This window comes from Pecten maximus, chromosome 7 (genome assembly GCF_902652985.1).
Source record: "Pecten maximus chromosome 7, xPecMax1.1, whole genome shotgun sequence".
Lineage (NCBI taxonomy): Eukaryota > Metazoa > Mollusca > Bivalvia > Pectinida > Pectinidae > Pecten > Pecten maximus.
This window is the reverse complement of record NC_047021.1, coordinates 3,484,673-3,511,978: the sequence shown is the minus strand read 5'-3', so window position 1 is coordinate 3,511,978 and position 27,306 is coordinate 3,484,673. Positions and strand designations below refer to the sequence as shown.

Sequence of the window (27,306 nt, the reverse complement as noted above, 5' to 3'; positions counted from 1 at the left end):
TGATTTTGTTATAAAAATGTATGATTATTTAATCACAATATCTCTTTCTATTCATATTTGTTACGACTTCAATTTGAATTCGAAATTCGAATATTAAAAAATATATAATGTCGCTACGAACCGTTCACCACTTTCCGGCAAAGCCGCAGCAATGGCAGAACTGCTACTCGACTCCAACATCAGATTTTGGGTTTTCCTACCCATTGTAGTGATCACCTTCTTAACTGGAATAATCCGGCACTATGTAACAATACTTTTATCATCGGAGAAAAAGACAGAACTACAACAAGTATCAGATAGGTTGGTATAATGGTCTAATTAGATACCATCCACATCACGTTGCACCTTTCAGCTAGCCAGAAATTGTTTGGTTCTGACGCCAAGTGACACGGCGTTATCCTCTAACATAGTTGGAGTAGCTTCGCCTTAGTCCGAATTTTCTGATGATTTTTCTATGAAGATACATTATATAGACATGTAACAGGAAAGAGAGTAGTGTGCCTCCACCGGGGATCGAACCACAGGGGCATGTCTAGTCTTTTATTAAAAATAGCCAAAAATACAGTACCTATATTGTCAATATATAGGTATTTATGGCTATTTTTTAATATAAGACTAGACATGTCCCTGTGATCGAACCAGCGATCCTCGACTTACTGGTCCGCCATTCTACCGACTGAGCTAAAGGAAAATCCCCCCCAACCGCAAAGCTAGAAATCGAAGGCGACCTTATCATGTGCATTAAAAACCAGCCACAGACACAAGGCAGCTTTAAAAGAGATATTTCATTACATCAGAACCCTTCGGATTATTTAGACCTAAAGCAAAGTATGTCTAGCCCTATATTAAAAAAATAGCCAGAAATACTGATACATGTATATAGTAAGATATTTCTGGCTATTTGATTTTTAGCCCACCATCATCAGATGGTGGGCTATTCAAATCGCCCTGCGTCCGTGGTCCGTCCGTCCGTCCCTCCGTCCGTCCGTCCGTAAACAATTTTTGTTATCGCTAATCCTCAGAGAGTACTGAAGGGATCTTTCCCAAATTTCATATGTGGGTTCCCCTTGGTGCCTAGTTATGCATATAGCATTTTGAGACCAATCGGAAAACAACATGGCCGACAGGCAGCCATCTTGGATTTTGACAATTGAAGTTTGTTATCGCTATTTCTGAGAAAGTACTGAAGGGATCTTTCTCAAATTTCATATGTAGGCTTCCCTTGGTGCCTAGTTATGCATATTGCATTTTGAGACCAATCGGAAAACAACATGGCCGACAGGCAGCCATCTTGGATTTTGATAATTGAAGTTTGTTATCGCTATTTCTGAGAAAGTACTGAAGAGATCTTTCTCAAATTTCATATGTAGGCTTCCCTTGGTGCCTAGTTATGCATATTGCATTTTGAGACCAATCGGAAAACAACATGGCCGACAGGCAGCCATCTTGGATTTTGACAATTGAAGTTTGTTATCACTATTTCTGAAAAAGTACTGAAGGGATCTTTCTCAAATTTCATATGTAGATTCCCCTTGGTGCCTAGTTATGCATACGCATGTGGGTTAATGTTGCATTTATAATTAAAAAGAACAAAAATCGTCATGTTTTTATATAAATTCAATATTTAATGATTTCCCGGTAAGTTCTGTTTGTTTTCTTGATCGGATTTTAATGTTAGGTGTCCAACGTCTTTATCGGGATGTTTTTGTCGGTCCTCCACTTCTCGCGTGGTCACGTGACCGGCACGAAGGACTACATTAACACTTGGTCGGTAAATATGGCCAGAGCACCCGACCAACGTATTTTGTCGTACAAACAAATATGATGCACTTATTCATCGTGCTAAGAAACCGAGAAAAAGTGCTGTACATTCTTCTATTTATTCAAGTATGGTTACATAACGGCGTTATAAACTGGTGTTAATTGAAGAAGTGCCGATTAATTGACTACTTTTTAAGTAATTTTGACGATGTTTGTCATTTTCGTAAGAATGTACAGCACTTTTCGTTGTTCTCATACAATTACCTTCACGCTCTTACCTGTTTCATAAGTATTGATTTAGGGTAGTCGGGTGCTCTAGGACGATTTATAGAGCAAGTGTTAATGTTCATTCTCCAATATTGGAACTCTTCAGTGTTTTAAGTATCGAAATCGGCGTATAGAAAAGAACAAACGTTAATAAACGAATGCAATGGATCGTAATTAATTCAAATAATTATTTACAGATGATTTCCAAAGCCATAAGGTACAGTTAGACGTTTTCGGCTGTACATGCAAGTTTGTAAATTCGACACTGTGATAAAACCACCGTCCTCGTCGTTGCCATGACAGCCGATCGAAGCTCCGATCACGAATGCACTGTCAAAGTGAAAGTTGAAGTATTTTTCGCAACATGCCGTTTAAACTTAAAATTACATTCACACCTCATATTGATTGGGGTTGTTTAATCATACCTGATCAATTGAATTGTAAGAAAACTAACAAAAACACTAAAAAACACAGAATGAAGCCTTCGTGTCAGGCAGTGCAGACACAACGCGGGATCTGTAAACAATGTGACGTCACTGGAATGTACAAGTTGCAACAATGTACAACAATGTATTTTTACATGAATACACTAATGAGCAACAAAACGGGACGCAACATTAACCCACATGCGTATTGCATTTTGAGACCAATCGAAAAACAACATGGCCGACAGGCAGCCATCTTGGATTTTGACAATTGAAGTTTGTTATCGCTATTTCTGAGAAAGTACTGAAGGGATCTTTCTCAAATTTCATATGTAGATTCCCCTTGGTGCCTAGTTATGCATATTGCATTTTGAGACCAATCGGAAAACAACATGGCCGATAGGCAGCCATCTTGGATTTTGACAATTGAAGTTTGTTATCGCTATTTCTCAGAAACTTATGAAGGGATCTTTCTGAAATTTCATATATAGGTTCCTCTTGGTGCCTAGTTATGCATATTGCGTTTTGAGACCAATTGGAAAACAACATGGCCGACAGGCAGCCATCTTGGATTTTGACAATTGAAGTTTGTTATCGCTATTTCTCAGATACTTATGAAGGGATCTTTCTGAAATTTCATATGTAGGTTTCCCTCGGTGCCTAGTTATGCATATTGCATTTTGAGACTAATCTGAAAACAACATGGCCGACAGGCAGCCATCTTGGATTTTGACAATTGAAGTTTGTTATCGCTATTTCTCAGAAAGTACTGAAGGGATCTTTCTGAAATTTCATATGTAGGTTCCCCTCTGTGCCTAGTTATGCATATTGCATTTTGAGACTATTCGGAAAACAACATGGCCGACAGGCAGTCATCTTGGATTTTGACAATTGAAGTTTGTTATCGCTATTTCTCAGAAAGTACTGAAGGGATCTTTCTCAAATTTCATATGTAGGTTCCTCTTGGTGCCTAGTTATGCATATTGCATTTTGAGATTAATAGAAAAACAACATGGCCGACAGGCAGCCATCTTGGATTTTGACAATTGAAGATTGTTATCGCTATTTATCAGAAATTGCTGAAAGGATCTTTCTGAATTTCATTTGTAGGTTGCCCTCTGTGTCTAGTTATACATATTGGATTTTGAGACCAGTCAGAAAACAACCTGGCTGACAGGCAGCCATCTTGTATTTTGACAATTGAAGTTTGTTATCGCTATTTCTCAGAAAGTACTGAAGGGATCTTTCTCAAATTTCATATGTAGGTTCCTCTTGGTGCCTAGTTATGCATATTGCATTTTGAGATTAATAGAAAAACAACATGGCCGACAGGCAGCCATCTTGGATTTTGACAATTGAAGATTGTTATCGCTATTTATCAGAAATTGCTGAAAGGATCTTTCTGAATTTCATTTGTAGGTTGCCCTCTGTGTCTAGTTATACATATTGGATTTTGAGACCAGTCAGAAAACAACCTGGCTGACAGGCAGCCATCTTGTATTTTGAAAATTGAAGTTTGTTATCGCTATTGTACAGAAGGTACTGAAGGGATCTTTCTCAAATTTCATATGTAGGTTCCCCTTGGTCCCTGGTATTGCATTTTGGGACCAATCGGAAAACAACATGGCCGACAGACAGCCATTATCGCTAAATCTTAAATTTTATATATAGGTTCCCCTTGTTTGAAAAGTACTAGATCTAGAGGGCTGTTTCTGAATTTACACAGATTAGTAAGACTTAGAAGAAGGGAAAAGTAGAGAAAAGATCAATCTGACATGGAACCTATAAAGATCATTCAATGGTGGGCGCCAAGATCCCTCTGGGATCTCTTGTTTAATATAAGTGTAACCCTGGTAAATACTAGCTGCAATATAACCGCTCGCCGAGTCGGCTAGGGAGATCTTCTCTTTAGCTCAATCGGTTGAGCGTAAGTCTAGTAAGTAAGAGGTCCTGGGTTCGATCCCTAGCGGAGGCAGTGATTTGAATTTGAAAAATCATGCTTTCTGTTACATTGGCGCCCATGTAGGGACTCAGGAATGATACTCATCACTGCTTGCGAAAGCAAACTCGAGGATGAGTTCTTTCCTGGAGGGGGAGTATGTAACCCTGGTAAATACCAGCCACAATATACACCGCTCGGCTAGGGTGATCTTCTCTTTAGCTCGATCTGTTGAGCGTAAGACTATTAAGCCAGAGGCCCAGGGTTCGATCCCTAGCGGAGGCAGTGATTTGAATTTAATCAATCATGCGCTCTGTTACATAAGACTAGACATGCCCATGTGACTTGACTTTTCTACCGCATTCCAAGGTGCGAGGTACCAATGTAATGTTTCTGCGACATTTTGTTGCATATACAGCTCCGGGCTGGACATTTCGGCCCATAGATAGTACAGTTTACATGCATGTACTGGGTGACAAAGATCCTGTTTTGACCGGACCAGGAAATTGAACCAGAGACCTCTCGCTTGGTAGGAGAGCGTTCTAACCATTGAGCCAAAAGTCGAGAGCCTAACGCTGCCTAATTTTACCACAGGCTGATTAGCTTATGCCACAGCGCCTGTTGTCTGTCAACTTCAAAGTACTAGTCATGAACCACTGAGCAAATTTCAACCAGATTTGTTGTAGAACATCCTTAGGTGAAGAAGATACAGTTTTGTATTAATGGTGGGTCTGCCCTAGAATTTGCCGTTGTTGTAAATTTGTAGCTAGAGAGGATAAAGGGGGAAAAATGATCTGTTACCCAGATAAATGTAATGTACATTATAAAAGCGACTTACTTGGGAGTCACCATGCACTTAGATCTCAAATGGAAGTCAGACATCATTAACATTACTGTTAAAGCACAGAAGACCTAATTAGGCATACTGAGAAGAAATTTTGAAATAAGTTTCAGTAGAATGGAAGCACATGGATGCTTACAATTTATTCCACAATACTCGTTGAAACTCTCATCAGAATCTCCATACTAATGATTACTCTAAAAGAGGCTGCCGCCTGCTAATTTGGAAGGTTTTCCATGGCTGGTGAAATAGGTTTAGTAGTTGTATTTTTCTTTCAGAGTAGCATTGCTCTATCTAATTAGTGATAGACACAATTGCTTTTGCAGGCTGATTAAACTTATTTTTTTTTTTTTTTTTTTATTTGCAGTCATGCGCTTATTCGCAGCAGGATGTTGAGAGAAAATGGGAAGTACATTCCAAAACAGGTATTTGTAATATGTTACTAGTATACATCATACACCAAATGCATATTCTGTGAATGATTCATGATAACTAAATGAATATTTTTATTTACCGGTATTTAATTCAGAGGACCCAGGTTCAAGTCCCAGTCTGGCCTGTATGTTTTCCTCTCTTGTTACAGAGATAAATCATTTGTATACATATTTGTCATCTTTAACATATTGCAGAGTTTTCTGATGCGCAAACATTTTTTCAACCATGAAAATGATGGATTTTTCAAAAAGGAGAAACGTGAAGGTGTTGCCAAGAATCCAATGACAGGTTGGTTTTACATTTTTGATTTCTCATGAATGCTTTATTAAAACACACAGCTGGTATGCTATAGTTAATACATTTTTACATTGATAATCGATTATATTAATGATGATGAGATGTCAACATCGATGATTGTTTTCAAATGTTCTACTTTCATTTTTCACTAAAGAGAGAATAGTGTAATAGAAAATAGAGATACGTGATTACTCGGAGGAACACTAGTATAAAATCAAAATGGCTGCAAACATTGCTTTGTAGAAAATAGACCTATTCAATTCAGCAGAAAAGAAAAAGTAATATTTTTCAACGATTATGTAGGAGTAGGCTGACCCATTTTATAATGGAAAATTGATAAGTTGACACTTAACCAATTTTATCCAATCATCGATGTTGAAATCTCCGCTGATTCTCATCACTATAGGCAAAATGAGTGATAGGAATTGGTCAGCCTACCATTGCATAAAAAATATCAATTTTTTTCTTTACTCCGGGATTGAATAGGTATATTTTCTCCAAAGCAGACTTTACAGCCATTTTTATTTTACACTAGCTTTATTCCGAGTAGTTTTGTTTAAAAGATCTTTATATAGTTTATTTTCTATCATACCAGTTCAACATAATAATCTTTATTGATAAACAGTTATCATATTTATATATTTCTGCAAATTATTATTATAGTTAAATAGCATGATTAATAAGTTGTAGTTAAGAATAAAATGACATAGAACTTCCGTTCTCTCTTTTTAGCCCACCATCATCAGATGGTGGGCTATTCAAATCGCCCTGCGTCCGTGGTCCGTCGTCCGTCCGTCCGTCCGTAAACAATTCTTGTTATCGCGAATCCTCAGAAAGTACTGAAGGGATCTTTCTCAAATTTCATATGTAGGTTCCCCTTGGTGCCTAGTTATGCATATTGCATTTTGAGACAAATCGGAAAACAACATGGCCGACAGGCAGCCATCTTGGATTTTGACAATTGAGTTTGTTATCGCGAATCCTCAGAATGTACTGAAGGGATCTTTCTCAAATTTCATATGTAGGTTCCCCTTGGTGCCTAGTTATGCATATTGAAATTTTGAGACAAATCGGAAAACAACATGGCCGACAGGCAGCCATCTTGGATTTTGACAATTGAAGTTTGTTATCGCGAATCCTCAGAAAGTACTGAAGGGATCTTTCTCAAATTTCATATGTAGGTTCCTCTTGGTGCCTTGTTATGCATATTGCATTTTGAGACCAATCAGAAAACAACATGGCCGACAGGCAGCCATCTTGGACTTTGACAATTGAAGTTTGTTATCGCTATTTCTCAGAAAGTACTGAAGGGATCTCTCTCAAATTTCATATTTAGGTTCCACTTGGTGCCTAGTTATGTATATTGCATTTTGAGACAAATCGGAAAACAACATGGCCGACAGACAGCCATCTTGGATTTTGACAATTGAAGTTTGTTATCGCTATTTCTCAGAAAGCACTGCTATTTCTCAGAAAGCACTGAAGGGATCTTTCTCAAATTTCATATGTAGGTTCCCCTTGGTGCCTAGTTATGCATATTGCATTTTGAGACCAATCGAAAAACAACATGGCCGACAGGCAGCCATCTTGGATTTTGACAATTGAAGTTTGTTATCGCTATTTCTCAGAAAGTACTGAAGGGATCTTTCTCAAATTTCATACGTAGGTTCCTCTTGTTGCCTAGTTATGCATATTGCATGTTGAGACCAATCGGAAAACAACCTGGCCGACAGGCAGCCATCTTGGATTTTGACAATTGAAGTTTGTTATCGCTATTTCTCAGAAAGTACTGAAGGGATCTTTCTCAAATTTCATACATAGGTTCCTCTTGTTGCCTAGTTATGCATATTGCATTTTGAGACCAATCGGAAAACAACCTGGCTGACAGGCAGCCATCTTGGATTTTGACAATTGAAGTTTGTTATCGCTATTTCTCAGAAAGTAATGAAGGGATCTTTCTCAAATTTCATACATACGTTCCCCTCAGTGCCTTGTTATGCATATTGCATTTTGAGACCAATCAGAAAACAACATGGCTGACAGGTAGCCATCTTGGATATTGACAATTGAAGTTTGTTATCGCTATTTCTCAGAAAGTACTGAAGGGATCTTTCTCAAATTTCATATGTAGGTTCCCCTTGGTGCCTAGTTATGTATATTGCATTTTGAAACTAATCAGAAAACAACATGGCCGACAGGCAGCCATCTTGGATTTTGACAATTGAAGTTTGTTATCGCTATTTCTCAGAAAGCACTCAAGGGATCTTTCTCAAATTTCATATGTAGGTTCCCCTCAGTGCCTAGTTTTGCATATTGGGACCAATCCAAAAACAACATGGTCGACAGACAGCCATTATCGCTAAATCTTAAATTTTATATATAGCTTCCCCTTGTTTGAAAAGTACTAGCTATAGAGGGCTGTTTCTGAATTTACACAAATTAGTAAGACTTAGAAGAAGGGAAAAGTAGAGAAAAGATCAATCTGACATGGAACCTATGAAGATCATTCAATGGTGGGCGCCAAGATCCCTCTGGGATCTCTTGTTTAAATTAGTGAAAATGAAAGTAGAACTTGCACTTCCAGTTTTGAAAACAATCATCGATGTTGACATCTCAAACGATCATCGGAAATCGGTTGCCTTTCCTATTAGATATAAATTATAATTGAACACTAGACAATATCCAAGTAATTAATGTGATATATATCACATATATATACATCAGAACACTTCTTTCTTATGATATATAAATTGTATTATTATTGATGTTACTCATTATGATTCAATGATCATATCTGAAGTGTGATTGTTCTGGTTGAATTTTTTTTAACTTTCGCATTAGTTCATTGAAATATTAATTCTTTTTTTTTTTTTTTGCATTCTTCAAAGACTTTTAATTGTTACAGCTAAGCTCTGACCATTGTCATACAAAACTGGTACTTGTAGCTGGTTATAATCAGAGTTTTCTAAATTGTTGAACCCAATGAACAATGTCACAACCTGATGTATCTCATCACCTTTGGTCCATTGATATCAATCAAAAGTTTAAATGATTCTGTTACAGATCCAAACATGATGACAGACATGTTGAAGGGTAATGTTACCAATGTATTACCTATGATTGTCATTGGAGGATGGATCAACTGGGCATTCTCTGGCTTTTTAACAAGTACGTAAAATAATGTAGGAAAAGCTTCTTATGGTAATACGTGCACAGATTATATGTATATAAATGTGTAGTTATCAACCTCACCGCCCTATAACAAAGTCAACTGATTATTGCTTAAAGTTCTCAAAAGCGTCTGTATTTTTATCAGAAAAAAAGATTCTTGTGCAAAACTGTTCTTTGTAGTGTCCAACCGTCATTCTGCTGAGACTAACAATAAAATGCTGTACATTCTATCAGTAGGTAGCTACATCGTAGTATGTACTCAGTAACTTGTGTCTTCATTTTGTTTGAGTAATATGATTACGTAATAGATATACTTGTACTGGAAATACTCATCTCATAGTGAAGTCCAAGAACATTTCTTATACATTTGGTAGATTCATGTGAATAACAAATGGCATGTATGAAATACTTTTAATCAGATGGAGGTTCAACACAAAGCTTCTTTGTATTTTCAGCTAAAGTGCCATTTCCACTGACTCTAAGGTTCAAACCTATGTTACAAAGAGGAATAGAGTTACAGTCATTGGATGCCTCGTGGTGAGTGTCAGCATTTAGACAGTACAAGAACCAGTCAATGAACATGTAGTTTTCATTTCCAAACATGTAATCCTTGATATGGGGCTTTAATTCCTACCAGTAATATTACTGAAGATAAAACATTTTCACTCCCTTACTAAGCACTTGCTATACATGCCAAATTGGCTCTCCTATCCCACAGTATGGAGAGTTATGCCCTTTCGTTTGATAGTGTGTCGTATTTCTAGAGCACATTGTTTGAGATGGCACACCAGTGCACAACTGAAATTATGGCACATGCTGTAGTATATGAACAGAGTTATAGCCCTTTGTTCAAAATTTGTTCAAGTAATGTGTTGTGTACACAAATTGTATCAAAATACCAGCGCATTTAGCCTTCTCATAATCTGTGATAAATGTAGTATATTGAAACTAGGTCACATGTCTGATTGTAGTCTGTCATGTCACCAAACTAGGTCACATGTCTGATTGTAGTCCGTCATGTCACCAAACGTGGGATATTTCTGTAATATGGATTTTCTTTTTTATTGTCAAGTCCGAGTATGATAATAATACCATAATAGCTACATCCCACTGCACAGGGAACTGTGACAAACTTTTCTTACCTACAGTCCATATATCTGTTATACATATATGGACTTTGGGATTGGAATTAACATATAGGTTAGGGACTATGCACTGCCAGCAATGCTTTTGTCTATATAACCAAATAGCAATGATCACTTGAATTTCTTAATACATTCTGAAAGTGTGTCTAAACTGATAGAGATATAATTGAGATATATTTTACCAAAGTTTAATACCTGTACTGTAATTCATTGACAAGTGATTTGTTTTGTTTACAGGGTTAGTTCAGCATCTTGGTATTTCCTGAATGTATTTGGTCTGCGAAGTATGTACACTCTTATACTCGGACAGGATAATGGTAAGTGGGATTGAATCTGTGAAGTATGTACACTCTTATACTAGGACAGGATAATGGTGAGTGATTGATACTGTGAAGTATGTACACTCTTACTAGGACAGGATAATGGTGAGTGGGATTTTGGTTGTTAGCTGTTTGTTCTCGGTATTAGTGACAGGTAGATGGTTTAACAGAAATACATACAGCTGTACTCTCTAATTTGAAATGTAGAGTGATATAGATTTTTTATTCATCAACCAAAGACACCAATATATAATTTTCCTCTTGGAGTACCTGTATGTATGCAGGATCATGCCTTGCAGTTGAAATCTGAATTTTGCAGTTACCATGGTTTCTTCAGTGATAAAGTTATCTGAAATAATGTCTTTGTAATGATTTTTTGGAAAATGCTAATCTCTTTTCTAGCACAATAAAGTAAAATTTCTGAAATATGTAATGCTTTGTATCCCACAGCAACTGAACTTGATCAACATTATTTTAGAATGTTTATAAATGGTGAAACATGTCTCAAGCATTTGGTTTTCATTTTAATTGATGATACTGTGTTTTCACAGCTGCTGACCAAACAAAAGCAATGCAGGAACAGATGTCAGGGGCGGGGATGATGACTCCCCAGGACCCCATGAAGGCCTTTAAATCTGAGTGGGAGTCGCTGGAGGTGAGCACACACAACTGGTGTTTGAACGGGGTAGAAGAGGAACTCATTGATGGACACATACAACCAGAGACCATTTACATCAAAAACAAATACTCATAACTAGTGGACAGTTACAGTCGTATCTCTTCAGCCTCATTATCCTTCATCTATATTTATTCCCGATCACAGGTTGGACCTGACATTGCTTGATTTTGGTATGGTCATGTTCAGTTGATGTTAATGGGTTTTGAATTTCTGCCAGTGAATGCATACCCCAGGAAGTACTTCGATATACAGACATATGTATTTATATAATATTAAAACTTGTACTTGTGTGTACAAAACATGAATGAATACAGTTATGTAAAATATTAACTTAAACATCGGTTAAATTTCATTCCAATTCGGGATTTCGACAATCCTTTTTTCAATTTAGCAAACCATCTTTTCATTACGAAGTACTGGTACATGAATGGATGTACAAATAAAAGCAGTATGGAATGTGGGATCTTGTATACCTAATATTGTGGGTTTACATAACGCTCAAATTAAAAATATGCCTGTGAAGATTGAAGTTTTTTGTTTGTCAGGTCAATGCTATATTGCATTTAATGAGTATTTTTTTTATTTTATCATTGCATTTAAATTTCAAAATTTGTATTGAATGTCGTTTTGTGAAAGTTCTATATATATCTGTAATGCTTAAGGTAGGAAAAATCACATTAGTCAGAATTTTAGTAGACCTTATGCTTTAGCAGAGACGTGTTCAAATACACAGTTGACCTACATGTGTTGGAGAATTTTGTGAGTGAACAATTGAGTATTCTCAAGTCATAATATATTTAAACTTGTATATCAACTTATCAAGTAAAATGACATCTTGTAATTGATGAAGCTCTATTTAAAAGGATGTTTATCTTTAACACAGACATGTTCAAAAACAGTGAAAACAGTTAACTTTTGTCAGAGAGTAAAAATGATATGATAGTTCACTACAATTTTATGTATTTGGCGATGAGATGAAAAACATAGTCATCTGTCAAATTGTCAAGATGCATTTTCATCCAAATAGCTCTAATACTGCAGGCAGTCTGAGGTTACATCTTTTAGTCTATTATAAGACCATGTTAAAAGATCCATGTTAAATTGGGGTCAAAAAGATGACTGCACTGGTATACGTGCCTCCCACTCTTGTTCTTCAATTCACCTTCCCTACTTATCCAGATGGATCCTGCGATCTTCTGTTCTCGTTGCCCTCCCTTACAAGGTACTTTGATGTTGATTAAGTCTATGATGCCGACATGACCTTTGATGGCCGACTAAGCTCAATACTAAACATGATAATTAAATAATGAGTTGCTCTATTTAGTACCAACAGGTAATAAAACATCTATACGTTAATAATGACCGATTTTGACATCTGTGACCTTGACCAACAGTTGCAAAATGTGTTTTTTATTTTGATTTTAGACCTAGTGATCATGACCTTAATTTAGTCCTATGGTTTCTTGTTCCATCTATGAACAACTTTGTAACTTTGTAACTAAAATAAGTACTAGTTAAATGTAAAACTTGTAACCATGTGGTCATATGTCCAAAGCAGGAACTTCTCCATATCTACATTATATACATATTTAATCAGTGTTGTCTTTGACCTTGAGATCATTGTCAGTCTTTGACCTTGAGATCATCATCGACTTGTGTTAATAAAAATCAGAAGTTACATCATTTCTGTCAGTCAATGTCTCAGTTCCATCATTGTTTAATTTTTTTTTGTAAAGCGTTGGTTTGTTACATGGTTTGCTGGCTATTGGCTTTGAGCCATTATTGGGGATGTTGTTTTCGCTGTTCAACTTGTGCACAGCTACTTACTGCAACAAGGAAGTCCTGGTGGTGTCACTTCCTCAGATATCTTAAGTCTTTGCTCTATGAATTTAATCAGCATGTTCCTTGGCAAGATATGCCAAATAAAAAATAAATCTTGTTCAGTCTCGAAAGTTTAAAGACTTCAGTGTACATGTATATCTATTGTGATAGAAAATTTAAGATATACATTTAATTCAAGTTTAAAAATTACAAGGTTAGTAACATATTCTTCTGGAAGACTTTTACATGGTTCTACAGATGTCTTTCTCTTTCAAACAACCTCTTGTTATGTCCTCTCATCCATGATATGGGATACCAAATAAACAATAGGTGGATGTACCTGTACCATTGACAATTATACATGTTGCTGAAGAGACCTTATCACTTCCATTTCCTTATTTTGCATTATTTCTTCAAGTACTAGTTACATTGTAAGGATATTGATTCCTCATAGTCTTTAGTTCTTACAAGTCATATCAGGATTTAAGGAAAGTGAGTTGTGATTTTGAAAAGTATTTGAATAAAGAGTGTAGAAATGTAAACGGGTTCTGTGCAATAATTAAGCTAAGTAATAGTAAACACATTGTTTAGGTTAACAGAAAATATTTGGTTAAATAAATATATTCTGTAAATAAACTTATCATGTTTTACTTTTCTTACAGATCAACAAATTTCATTGTTCTTTAATTGGTTTTTAAGATTGAATCTCTTTATTTAATTGGTTTGTATGATTGAATCTCTTTATTTAATTGGTTTGTAAGATTGAATCTATTTATTTAATTGGTTTGTAAGATTGAATTAGACTAAATTGTTATTGTCATACAGTCATTGATTCATGTCCACTTCAAGCATAAAATATAAACTTCAATGGGAGAATTTCAGCAGCATACTGTAATTAACAGTTCCAAAAGGTTTTCTTTATTTGGTTACAATTATTTGTTAAGCACCATACATGTCCACATTTATTTGTAATCACATAGTAATTAACAGTGTAACTGTAAGTTTGTAACATTGATTTAAATTTATCTAATTCACAATTTAAATTCAATAAATCTTTTAGAAACAAAATTCTTCATTCAAATGAAAGCCAGATCTCACATTAATTTTAACTCTGAATACATAGTTCTATTAGACTTCACTTGTAATCAAACTAAGAGTAAAGCTTTAGACAGAGTGTGATGACCAATCAAATTGTTCCTTTACAATGACTCCAGCATTTGACATACATTCCACTGCCAAATCCACAGGTGAAGTCAAACCAGAAGAACTTACACAAAGGTCACAGTTTCTGGTTTCTCCTGTATTCATGTATAACTGCATACAGGCCTTGCACCTTTTAATATAATTGCTGTCTCTTGCCCCACACAAGCTTAAGTCTACAATAAACTGGACTGGATCATGTTTAAAGTTTTGACACAAAGCCATCGATGAAACTCGTACACAGCTGGTGGTTGTACACCCTCCAATGACAATTGTATCAACTTGTCTCTCAAGCATACTTCTAACCCAGAACTCGGCCCCATCAGCCTCTAATATGTTAGTATTATATTTGTTCACAACAGGATAATTCCTCTCCTCAAACAGTTCCTTCACACTGCTGTGGAAGGCTCGATCCTTTGGGTTGATGAAGGGACACTGAGTAAGCAGCACAGGAATAGCAGGTGACAGGGATTGAACCAGTTTCTTGCACTTCTCAAAGGACTCTTCGATGTGATTTATAGCTCGTCCTTCAGACCAGGAACCCAGTACAAAGGCATGCTGGACATCTATAAGTATAACCGCTAACTTGCCTATAGGTTTACAGGTGCTCATTTTCACGATACACTCCACTCCTCAATAATTTCTGCAAAACAAAGCAGGGATAAATTCAGAAAAAATAATGGCCTTGTGCTTTGTTATTCATATGTAATACTTTAACGGTTCAAACATGTTTGACCCACGTGACCTTTATAGAGGGACAAGGTAATTAATTTTAAACTATACTCGGTCTACTATATAAGTAAATTAAGTTTTTATATAGGCCTAATTGACGTTATGTACAGTATAAAGTATATACAGCATATTAATAAAAATATTATTCCACATGGAAATCCACTGAAGTTTAATGTATGATTATACATAGAGAATCATACAGTATGCCCACAGGGTCTAATGTATGATTATACATAGAGAATCATACAGTATGCCCACAGGGTCTCAGTTTCAGGATTGTAACATATGACATCAGTTAACAACCAAAACTTAATACATTTTATAAAAGTATTTGAAATATATATTCTGAAACCTTATAAAGATTTTTATAAGCCAACATTTTCCAATGTCGGTGAATAATTATAATTTATTGTCATTATTCCAATAAATTACGTTTTCTAGGTAACAGTGGTATATAATAGAGTTGCGGGACCTTGCACTACAGGGGAGTTCCAGGGAGTTAGTGGTATAATAGGGTTGTGGGACCTTACACTACAGGGGAGTTCCAGGGAGTTAGTGGTATAATAGGGTTGTGGGACCTTACACTACAGGGGAGTTCCAGGGAGTTAGTGATATAATAGGGTTGTGGGACCTTACACTACAGGGGAGTTCCAGGGAGTTAGTGGTATAATACGGTTGTGGGACCTTGTACTACAGGTGAGTTCCAGGGAGTTAGTGGTATAATAGGGTTGTGGGACCTTACACTACAGGGGAGTTCCAGGGAGTTAGTGGTATAATAGGGTTGTGGGACCTTGTACTACAGGGGAGTTCCAGGGAGTTAGTGGTATAATAGGTTGTGGGACCTTGTACTACAGGGGAGTTCCAGGGAGTTAGTGGTATAATAGGGTTGTGGGACCTTGTACTACAGGGGAGTTCCAGGGAGTTAGTGGTATAATAGGGTTGTGGGACCTTGTACTACAGGGGAGTTCCAGGGAGTTAGTGGTATAATAGGGTTGTGGGACCTTGTACTACAGGGGAGTTCCAGGGAGTTAGTGATATAATAGGGTTGTGGGACCTTGTACTACAGGGGAGTTCCAGGGAGTTAGTGGTATAATAGGGTTGTGTGACCTTGTACTACAGGGGAGTTCCAGGGAGTTAGTGGTATAATAGGGTTGTGTGACCTTACACTACAGGGGAGTTCCAGGGAGTTAGTGGTATAATAGGGTTGTGGGACCTTACACTACAGGGGAGTTCCAGGGAGTTAGTGGTATAATAGGGTTGTGGGACCTTACACTACAGGGGAGTTCCAGGGAGTTAGTGGTATAATAGGGTTGTGGGACCTTACACTACAGGGGAGTTCCAGGGAGTTAGTGGTATAATAGGGTTGTGGAACCTTACTGTGTAGTTTCAAGGAGTAGTTGTGAAAACGTTAGACATGTTTTCTGAACAACCTTTCCAAAAGAAAGCAGCCAGTTTCATCACTAGGGACTATAGATGGCTGCATTACAAATGCTGAAAGATCTGGAACTACCAACTCTACAAGGTCGCAGGAAACATCGAAGACTGACGTTCCTTTTCAAGGTGGTTGAGAGGTTGGTGCCAGCAATACCAGCTGACCAATATATTGTCCCTAGTAGAAACAAACGCAGAATCCGTGCAAAAGCATCAGTACTGACAGCAGACTTTATTTGTACAAACGTTGTATCTGATCATCAACAGCAAATGTTTCAAAGTTCCAACAACAAAAAAGGACAGATCAATAAGAGACTGGAACCAGCTTGATGAGGGTACTACCATCTCCGAGCAACATCTTCGAGGCTCGACTTAGGAGTAGGGTCGACTCTGTCGGACATCCCATGCTCTCTCTCCTCGTGAATGGTCATTTGACGAGATACAAGACCCTAGCTGCGATAACGTAGCTCTCGGACAACGGACGGACAATTTCTGACAGATGGTCGTCGTCAGAGAGAGAGAGAGAGCAGTGTACTTAAGGCAGGGTATGAATATTCGTTCTAACAAGCTACCCGTGTCAACCTAACGGTGTCGGTCATCCCCCTTAACTCATGTCACATGTTAGCCAACTCAAAATCCGGAAACCGAGCCCCTGTTAACAGGCCAAGTCCACTGAAAATGTCATTATATGAACCCGTACGGACGTCGGTCGTGCAAATCGACATGTGTCCATGCATAAAGCCTTGATCTTTACCACAGGGGGCATATCTAACTAGTCTTATAGTTAAAAAGATAACCAGAAATATCTATACATAAAAAATTAATATAAGACTAACCATGTCCCTGTGATCTTACCAGCACATTGATCAATATGGGACATGAGCAGATTCCCTTGCATCGAACATAACATTTGCGGAAGTAGAATATTACGTTTTTCGTTTTGCGGTCCAAACGGTTGGAACAGTTAGACCGGTGTTGTTCGTTTATGAAATAAAAACGGACCTAGTAATTTCATATTGTTTTCAGACGAGCCTTGACAAAGACTTAGAAGGCCTTTATTACTATTTGTAGGTCCATCAAGATATATGTTTGAAATACATGTACTACATTTACAAACTGACGAACCGGTTTGTCCGCATAAACGAACAGGCTCATGGTGACTTGCTTTAGTCCCATTTTACGAGCGGGATTGGCGTACAGACGTAGTACAGACGTAGTCCAGTCATTTTATGCTTCCTCAAAATAGGACCAGGAAAGTAAGTATCGTAGGTAAACTACTGGAAACTACAGACCAGTCAGCTTAATAAGTATCGTAGGTAAACTACTGGAAACTACAGACCAGTCAGCTTAATAAGTATCGTAGGTAAACTACTGGAAACTACAGACCAGTCAGCCTAATAAGTATCGTAGGTAAACTACTGGAAATTACAGACCAGTCAGCCTAATAAGTATCGTAGGTAAACTAGAGACCAGTCAGCTTAATAAGTATCGTAGGTAAACTACTGGAAACTACAGACCAGTCAGCCTAATAAGTATCGTAGGTAAACTACTGGAAACTACAGACCAGTCAGCCTAATAAGTATCGTAGGTAAACTAGAGACCAGTCAGCTTAATAAGTATCGTAGGTAAACTACTGGAAACTACAGACCAGTCAGCCTAATAAGTATCGTAGGTAAACTACTGACCAGTCAGCCTAATAAGTATCGTAGGTAAACTACTGGAAACTACAGACCAGTCAGCTTAATAAGTATCATAGGTAAACTACAGACCAGTCAGCTTAATAAGTATCGTAGGTAAACTACTAGGAACTACAGACCAGTCAGTCTAATAAGTATCGTAGGTAAACTACAAACCAGTCAGTCTAATAAGTATCGTAGGTAAACTACAGACCAGTCAGCCTAATAAGTATCGTAGGTAAACTACTGGAAACTACAGACCAGTCAGCTTAATAAGTATCGTAGGTAAACTACTGGAAACTACAGACCAGTCAGCCTAATAAGTATCGTAGGTAAACTACTGACCAGTCAGCCTAATAAGTATCGTAGGTAAACTACTGGGAACTACAGACCAGTCAGCCTAATAAATATCGTAGGTAAACTACTGGAAACTACAGACCAGTCAGCCTAATAAGTATCGTAGGTAAACTACTGGAAACTACAGACCAGTCAGCCTAATAAGTATCGTAGGTAAACTAGAGACCAGTCAGCTTAATAAGTATCGTAGGTAAACTACTGGAAACTACAGACCAGTCAGCCTAATAAGTATCGTAGGTAAACTACTGACCAGTCAGCCTAATAAGTATCGTAGGTAAACTACTGGAAACTACAGACCAGTCAGCTTAATAAGTATCATAGGTAAACTACAGACCAGTCAGCTTAATAAGTATCGTAGGTAAACTACTAGGAACTACAGACCAGTCAGTCTAATAAGTATCGTAGGTAAACTACAAACCAGTCAGCCTAATAAGTATCGTAGGTAAACTACTGGAAACTACAGACCAGTCAGCTTAATAAGTATCGTAGGTAAACTACTGGAAACTACAGACCAGTCAGCCTAATAAGTATCGTAGGTAAACTACTGACCAGTCAGCCTAATAAGTATCGTAGGTAAACTACAAACCAGTCAGCCTAATAAGTATCGTAGGTAAACTACTGGAAACTACAGACCAGTCAGCTTAATAAGTATCGTAGGTAAACTACTGGAAACTACAGACCAGTCAGCCTAATAAGTATCGTAGGTAAACTACAGACCAGTCAGCTTAATAAGTATCGTAGGTAAACTACAAACCAGTCAGCCTAATAAGTATCGTAGGTAAACTACTGGAAACTACAGACCAGTCAGCTAAATAAGTATCGTAGGTAAACTACTGGAAACTACAGACCAGTCAGCCTAATAAGTATCGTAGGTAAACTACAGACCAGTCAGCCTAATAAGTATCGTCGGTAAACTACAGACCAGTCAGCCTAATAGGTATCGTAGGTAAACTACTGGAAACTACAGACCAGTCAGCTTACTAAGTATCATAGGTAAACTACAGACCAGTCAGCTTAATAAGTATCGTAGGTAAACTACTGGAAACTACAGACCAGTCAGCCTAATAAATATCGTAGGTAAACTACTGGAAACTACAGACCAGTCAGCCTAATAAGTATCGTAGGTAAACTACTGGAAACTACAGACCAGTCAGCCTAATAAGTATCGTAGGTAAACTACTGGAAACTACAGACCAGTCAGCCTAATAAGTATCGTAGGTAAACTACAGACCAGTCAGCTTAATAAGTATCGTAGGTAAACTACAGACCAGTCAGCCTAATAAGTATCGTAGGTAAACTACAGACCAGTCAGCTTAATAAGTATCGTAGGTAAACTACAAACCAGTCAGCCTAATAAGTATCGTAGGTAAACTACTGGAAACTACAGACCAGTCAGCTTAATAAGTATCGTAGGTAAACTACAAACCAGTCAGCCTAATAAGTATCGTAGGTAAACTACTGGAAACTACAGACCAGTCAGCTAAATAAGTATCGTAGGTAAACTACTGGAAACTACAGACCAGTCAGCCTAATAAGTATCGTAGGTAAACTACAGACCAGTCAGCCTAATAAGTATCGTCGGTAAACTACAGACCAGTCAGCCTAATAGGTATCGTAGGTAAACTACTGGAAACTACAGACCAGTCAGCTTACTAAGTATCATAGGTAAACTACAGACCAGTCAGCTTAATAAGTATCGTAGGTAAACTACTGGAAACTACAGACCAGTCAGCCTAATAAGTATCGTAGGTAAACTACTGGAAACTACAGACCAGTCAGCCTAATAAGTATCGTAGGTAAACTACTGGAAACTACAGACCAGTCAGCCTAATAAGTATCGTAGGTAAACTACTGGAAACTACAGACCAGTCAGCCTAATAAGTATCGTAGGTAAACTACAGACCAGTCAGCTTAATAAGTATCGTAGGTAAACTACAGACCAGTCAGCCTAATAAGTATCGTAGGTAAACTACAGACCAGTCAGCTTAATAAGTATCGTAGGTAAACTACAAACCAGTCAGCCTAATAAGTATCGTAGGTAAACTACTGGAAACTACAGACCAGTCAGCTTAATAAGTATCGTAGGTAAACTACTGGAAACTCGGACCAGTCAGCCTAATAAGTATCGTAGGTAAACTACAGACCAGTCAGCCTAATAAGTATCGTCGGTAAACTACAGACCAGTCAGCCTAATAGGTATCGTAGGTAAACTACTGGAAACTACAGACCAGTCAGCTTACTAAGTATCAAAGGTAAACTACAGACCAGTCAGCTTAATAAGTATCGTAGGTAAACTACTGGAAACTACAGACCAGTCAGCCTAATAAATATCGTAGGTAAACTACTGGAAACTACAGACCAGTCAGCCTAATAAGTATCGTAGGTAAACTACTGGAAACTACAGACCAGTCAGCCTAATAAGTATCGTAGGTAAACTACTGACCAGTCAGCCTAATAAGTATCGTAGGTAAACTACAAACCAGTCAGCCTAATAAGTATCGTAGGTAAACTACTGGAAACTACAGACCAGTCAGCTTAATAAGTATCGTAGGTAAACTACTGGAAACTACAGACCAGTCAGCCTAATAAGTATCGTAGGTAAACTACAGACCAGTCAGCTTAATAAGTATCGTAGGTAAACTACAAACCAGTCAGCCTAATAAGTATCGTAGGTAAACTACTGGAAACTACAGACCAGTCAGCTAAATAAGTATCGTAGGTAAACTACTGGAAACTACAGACCAGTCAGCCTAATAAGTATCGTAGGTAAACTACAGACCAGTCAGCCTAATAAGTATCGTCGGTAAACTACAGACCAGTCAGCCTAATAGGTATCGTAGGTAAACTACTGGAAACTACAGACCAGTCAGCTTACTAAGTATCATAGGTAAACTACAGACCAGTCAGCTTAATAAGTATCGTAGGTAAACTACTGGAAACTACAGACCAGTCAGCCTAATAAGTATCGTAGGTAAACTACTGGAAACTACAGACCAGTCAGCCTAATAAGTATCGTAGGTAAACTACTGGAAACTACAGACCAGTCAGCCTAATAAGTATCGTAGGTAAACTACAGACCAGTCAGCTTAATAAGTATCGTAGGTAAACTACAGACCAGTCAGCCTAATAAGTATCGTAGGTAAACTACAGACCAGTCAGCTTAATAAGTATCGTAGGTAAACTACAAACCAGTCAGCCTAATAAGTATCGTAGGTAAACTACTGGAAACTACAGACCAGTCAGCTTAATAAGTATCGTAGGTAAACTACTGGAAACTACAGACCAGTCAGCCTAATAAGTATCGTAGGTAAACTACAGACCAGTCAGCCTAATAAGTATCGTCGGTAAACTACAGACCAGTCAGCCTAATAGGTATCGTAGGTAAACTACTGGAAACTACAGACCAGTTAGCTTACTAAGTATCATAGGTAAACTACAGACCAGTCAGCTTAATCAGTATCGTAGGTAAACTACTGGAAACTACAGACCAGTCAGCCTAATAAATATCGTAGGTAAACTACTGGAAACTACAGACCAGTCAGCCTAATAAGTATCGTAGGTAAACTACTGGAAACTACAGACCAGTCAGCCTAATAAGTATCGTAGGTAAACTACTGGAAACTACAGACCAGTCAGCTTAATAAGTATCGTAGGTAAACTACAGACCAGTCAGCCTAATGAGTATCGTAGGTAAACTACTGGAAACTAAGACCAGTCAGTCTAATAAATATCGTAGGTAAACTACTGGAAACTACAGACCAGTCAGCTTAATAAGTATCATAGGTAAACTACTTGAAACTACAGACCAGTCAGCTTAATAAGTATTGTAGGTAAACTACTGGAAACTACAGACCAGTCAGCTTAATAAGTATCGTAGGTAAACTACTGGAAACTACAGACCAGTCAGCTTAATAAGTATCATAGGTAAACTACAGACCAGTCAGCTTAATAAGTATCGTAGGTAAACTACTAGGAACTACAGACCAGTCAGTCTAATAAGTATCGTAGGTAAACTACAAACCAGTCAGCCTAATAAGTATCGTAGGTAAACTACTGGAAACTACAGACCAGTCAGCTTAATAAGTATCGTAGGTAAACTACTGGAAACTACAGACCAGTCAGCCTAATAAGTATCGTAGGTAAACTACAGACCAGTCAGCCTAATAAGTATCGTCGGTAAACTACAGACCAGTCAGCCTAATAGGTATCGTAGGTAAACTACTGGAAACTACAGACCAGTCAGCTTACTAAGTATCATAGGTAAACTACAGACCAGTCAGCTTAATAAGTATCGTAGGTAAACTACTGGAAACTACAGACCAGTCAGCCTAATAAATATCGTAGGTAAACTACTGGAAACTACAGACCAGTCAGCCTAATAAGTATCGTAGGTAAACTACTGGAAACTACAGACCAGTCAGCTTAATAAGTATCGTAGGTAAACTACAGACCAGTCAGCCTAATGAGTATCGTAGGTAAACTACTGGAAACTAAGACCAGTCAGTCTAATAAATATCGTAGGTAAACTACTGGAAACTACAGACCAGTCAGCTTAATAAGTATCATAGGTAAACTACTGGAAACTACAGACCAGTCAGCTTAATAAGTATCATAGGTAAACTACTGGAAACTACAGACCAGTCAGCCTAATAAGTATCGTAGGTAAACTACTGGAAACTACAGACCAGTCAGCTTAATAAGTATCGTAGGTAAACTACTGGAAACTACAGACCAGTCAGCTTAATAGGTATCGTAGGTAAACTACAGACCAGTCAGCTTAATAAGTATCGTAGGTAAACTACAGACCAGTCAGCTTAATAAGTATCGTAGGTAAACTACAGACCAGTCAGCCTAAAAAGTATCGCAGGTAAGCTACTGGAAACTACAGACCAGTCAGCTTAATAAGTATCGTAGGTAAACTACTGGAAACTACAGACCAGTCAGCCTAATAAGTATCGTAGGTAAACTACTGGAAACTACAGACCAGTCAGCTTAATAAGTATCGTAGGTAAACTACTGGAAACTACAGACCAGTCAGCTTAATAAGTATCGTAGGTAAACTACTGGAAACTACAGACCAGTCAGCCTAATAGGTATCGTAGGTAAACTACTGACCAGTCAGCTTAATAAGTATCGTAGGTAAACTACAGACCAGTCAGCTTAATAAGTATCGTAGGTAAACTACTGGAAACTACAGACTAGTCAGCTTAATAGGTATCGTAGGTAAACTACAGACCAGTCAGCTTAATAAGTATCGTAGGTAAACTACAGACCAGTCAGCTTAATAAGTATCGTAGGTAAACTACAGACCAGTCAGCCTAAAAAGTATCGCAGGTAAGCTACTGGAAACTACAGACCAGTCAGCTTAATAAGTATCGTAGGTAAACTACTGGAAACTACAGACCAGTCAGCCTAATAAGTATCGTAGGTAAACTACTGGAAACTACAGACCAGTCAGCTTAATAAGTATCGTAGGTAAACTACTGGAAACTACAGACCAGTCAGCTTAATAAGTATCGTAGGTAAACTACTGGAAACTACAGACCAGTCAGCCTAATAGGTATCGTAGGTAAACTACTGACCAGTCAGCTTAATAAGTATCGTAGGTAAACTACAGACCAGTCAGCTTAATAAGTATCGTAGGTAAACTACAGACCAGTCAGCCTAATAAGTATCGTAGGTAAACTACTGGAAACTACAGACCAGTCAGCCTAATAAGTATCGTAGGTAAACTACTGGAAACTACAGACCAGTCCGTCTAATAGGTATCGTAGGTAAACTACTGGAAACTACAGACCAGTCAGCTTAATAAGTATCGTAGGTAAACTACAGACCAGTCAGCCTAATAAGTATCGTAGGTAAACTACTGGAAACCACAGACCAGTCAGCTTAATAAGTATCGTAGGTAAACTACTGGAAACTACAGACCAGTCAGCCTAATAAGTATCGTAGGTAAACTACAGACCAGTCAGCCTAATAAGTATCACCTGGTTCACCTGGCTTCGGTCTGTGCTAGACGTTATCGTCTCTTGACCACCTTAATAGATTTCAATTCATCAATACATCTTGTTGCGCCTTGTCCTTGATTAAAAGTTTTTCATCAATATATCATTGTTGTGGTTCTGAGGATTTCTTTATGCTTATATACAACTTTCTCCACCTCTTAAAGTTTATGTACAGTTTCCACCGGTTCCTCGACTAAAAATATCACTTTTAAAGTTGTAAAAATTGTCTCACAGTCCTCTTTTTCCTTTTATATACTGGCTTGTAGATCTTTGGTTAAACACAAGTTGGGTGAAATTTTATTAGCAGGTCTTTCCAATGCTTGTTGAGTCTATTTTTGAATTGGTTAATTGTCTCGCTTTCTACCACTTCCTCTGACAAGTTATTCCAGTCATTGATTACTCTAATACTAAAGGAGTTTGTTCTGATGTTCAGTTTGGTTTGGGGCTTCATACTTTTGTATTTGTGTCCTCTGGTCCTCCTGTTTGTCTCCATTTCAAAGAAATCTTCTTTTTCGAGGTTGTCTATTCCCTTGATTATTCTGAATTTTTGAATCATATCCGTTCTTTTTCTTCTGTATTGTAGGGACGGAATGCCAAGTTGTTTAAGTCGTTGCGGATAAGATTGGTTTTTAATATCTTTCACTAGTTTTGTAGCCCTCCGTTGTACTTTCTCAATCATTTTTGTGTCTCTTTGATTCATAGGATTCCGTACACTCACTGCGTATTCCAAATGGGGTCTGATTATGATTCCGTACACTCACTGCGTATTCCAAATGGGGTCTGATTAGGAATTTATAAAGTGGTAGGAAAATTTCCTTGTCTATATGACTAAAGGTTCTTTTCACTAATCCAGTTATTTGATTTGCTTTTTTCACCGCCTTCTCCACATGTTTACTGAATTTTAGGGTTTGTCCACTACTAAACCAAGATCTTTTTCTTCCTCAGATTGCTCAATGTCTTCTTGTCCTAGTTTGTACACATGGTTTGGGTTGTTGTGGCCAAAATGTAAACTTTTACATTTACTGTAATTGAAGTGTAATTGCCAAATATTTGACCAGTCCTCCAGTTTCATCAAATCAGATTGTAGTGTGTCTCTTTCCCTTACTGATCCACTTTTGTGTAGAATTTTGCTGTCATCTGCAAATAATTTTATCACTGCATTTACTACTTCCGATAGGTCGTTGATATATATATATCAGAAATAGTACTAGCCCTAACACACGTCCTTGGGGGACTCCGCTAACCACTGGTGTCCATGAAGAGGTCTGTCCGTTGATCACCACTCTTTGTTTTCTATTCACGAGAAAGTTATTGATCCATTTTATAATCTTGCCTTTAATTCCAATTGCCTCTAGTTTTTTGAGTAATTTTTGATGTGGTACCGTATCGAATGCCTTTTGGAAATCCAAATAAATTATATCTGCAGGCTCTCCGTTGTCTAATATCCTGGTTATTTCGTCAATCATATCAATTAATTGGAGAACTGTAGATGTTTTGCTTCTGAAGCCATATTGGTGTGGACTTAGTAGTTGGTTATTTTCCATAAACTCCATGATATTGTCTCTAATGATGGACTCCATAATTTTGCATATTGTACTTGTGAGGCTTATTGGTCTGTAATTCTTTGGTGAATTTTTGCCTCCTTTTTTGTGAATGGGTATTATATTGGCGGTGTATATTGTCCGGCCCTGGCGATTTACTGGAGTTCACTTTTTGCAGTTTTTTGGTTACCAATTCCCTGGTGATGTTAAGATTTTCAATATTATTTTGTGGTGTGTCCAGTCGCCATAGACTCCCGTTGTTAGTATATCGACGTAATAAGAACGACATGATTGAAGTTTTCAAAATGTTGAAGGGTGGCTATGATCACGGATTTTTGCCACTAAAGCAAGAAAGAAGGACCCGGGGACATTCACTCAGCCTATCAAGAAGTAGACTGGACACGAGGAAATGTACGTTCCGTGAAAGAATTGTTGAAAGCTGGAACTCTTTACCAGAAAACATGGTCCAAGCCCCAAATCTAATCAGTTTTGAAAACCGTCTGGACAAATTTTGAAGTAACGTCACAACATAAACATTAATATATCTTTGTTTGACTATTATATGGTGTACGAACTGAATAAAGAGGCAAGTATGCCCGCGTTCAGAATATATACGAAGTTATATTAAGTTATGTCTGACTGACAGCCATTTTGTCTCTCCAATCAGTCTCAAAATTGACAGTCGCTTTTTTACGTTTTACCTACACTGTATGCTTTCTCTTCGTGTTTTCTTCATTTGATAACTGTGACCTTGAACTTTGATGGTCAAGGTAAACAATTTGTATAGCTATTGCAGCCAGCATCTCATACTGTTGATATGCAAATTATCAAGTGTATACGTGTCACGGTTATGAAGGAATAACATTTGAATTGCAATTTTTTTTAATAATTTTGAACTTTGGTGGGAAAACATTTTTTGCTAAATATGCACCATTTTTGATGATTTGGCTTTGAACCGTTGAACACACCCTTCATATGTGCAGGTTCTTCAAAATATAATCCAAATAAACCATTTTGAAAGAATTCTGGATTTTTTCATCTTTTGACTCCTGTGACCTTTAATGAAGGTCAAGGTCAACGATAAGTATAATATTCACATGCTATCAATGTGCCAAAAATCAAGCCTTTATGTGTATATATAAAGGAGCAGATGCTTTTTATATGGACATGGTGAAAATTGAAAATTCATTCAGAGGACATTATGGAAATGGTTAACTCAACTAGAGGACATGGTTGAAATGGATAATTTAATCAGAGGACAGG

The 27,306-nt window shown here is 37.6% G+C and overlaps 2 protein-coding genes across 3 annotated transcripts; one reads left to right on the top strand and one right to left on the bottom strand.

Annotated features, from left to right (window-relative positions):
* Window positions 1-118: 118 nt before the first annotated feature.
* LOC117331354 (ER membrane protein complex subunit 3-like) lies at window positions 119-12,958 on the top strand. The gene is made up of 7 exons (XM_033890039.1): window positions 119-300; window positions 5,601-5,658; window positions 5,863-5,956; window positions 9,029-9,133; window positions 9,592-9,673; window positions 10,519-10,598; window positions 11,153-12,958. Exons 1-7 carry the CDS (start codon window positions 152-154, stop codon window positions 11,353-11,355), a joined length of 771 nt encoding a protein of 256 aa, XP_033745930.1. The 5' UTR covers window positions 119-151; the 3' UTR covers window positions 11,356-12,958.
* A 1,019-nt stretch (window positions 12,959-13,977) lies between these two features.
* LOC117331355 lies at window positions 13,978-17,407 on the bottom strand. 2 transcript variants are annotated; one of them, XM_033890040.1, is made up of 2 exons: window positions 17,320-17,407; window positions 13,978-14,944 (listed from the first exon to the last, which is right to left on the bottom strand). In XM_033890040.1, the coding sequence occupies exon 2, from the start codon at window positions 14,911-14,913 to the stop codon at window positions 14,266-14,268; it is 648 nt and encodes a 215-aa protein (XP_033745931.1). In that variant the 5' UTR covers window positions 14,914-14,944; window positions 17,320-17,407; the 3' UTR covers window positions 13,978-14,265. The 2 variants fall into 2 exon arrangements, with proteins under 2 accessions (XP_033745931.1, XP_033745933.1); XM_033890042.1 differs by having other exon boundaries at window positions 17,301-17,392.
* Window positions 17,408-27,306: the final 9,899 nt, after the last annotated feature.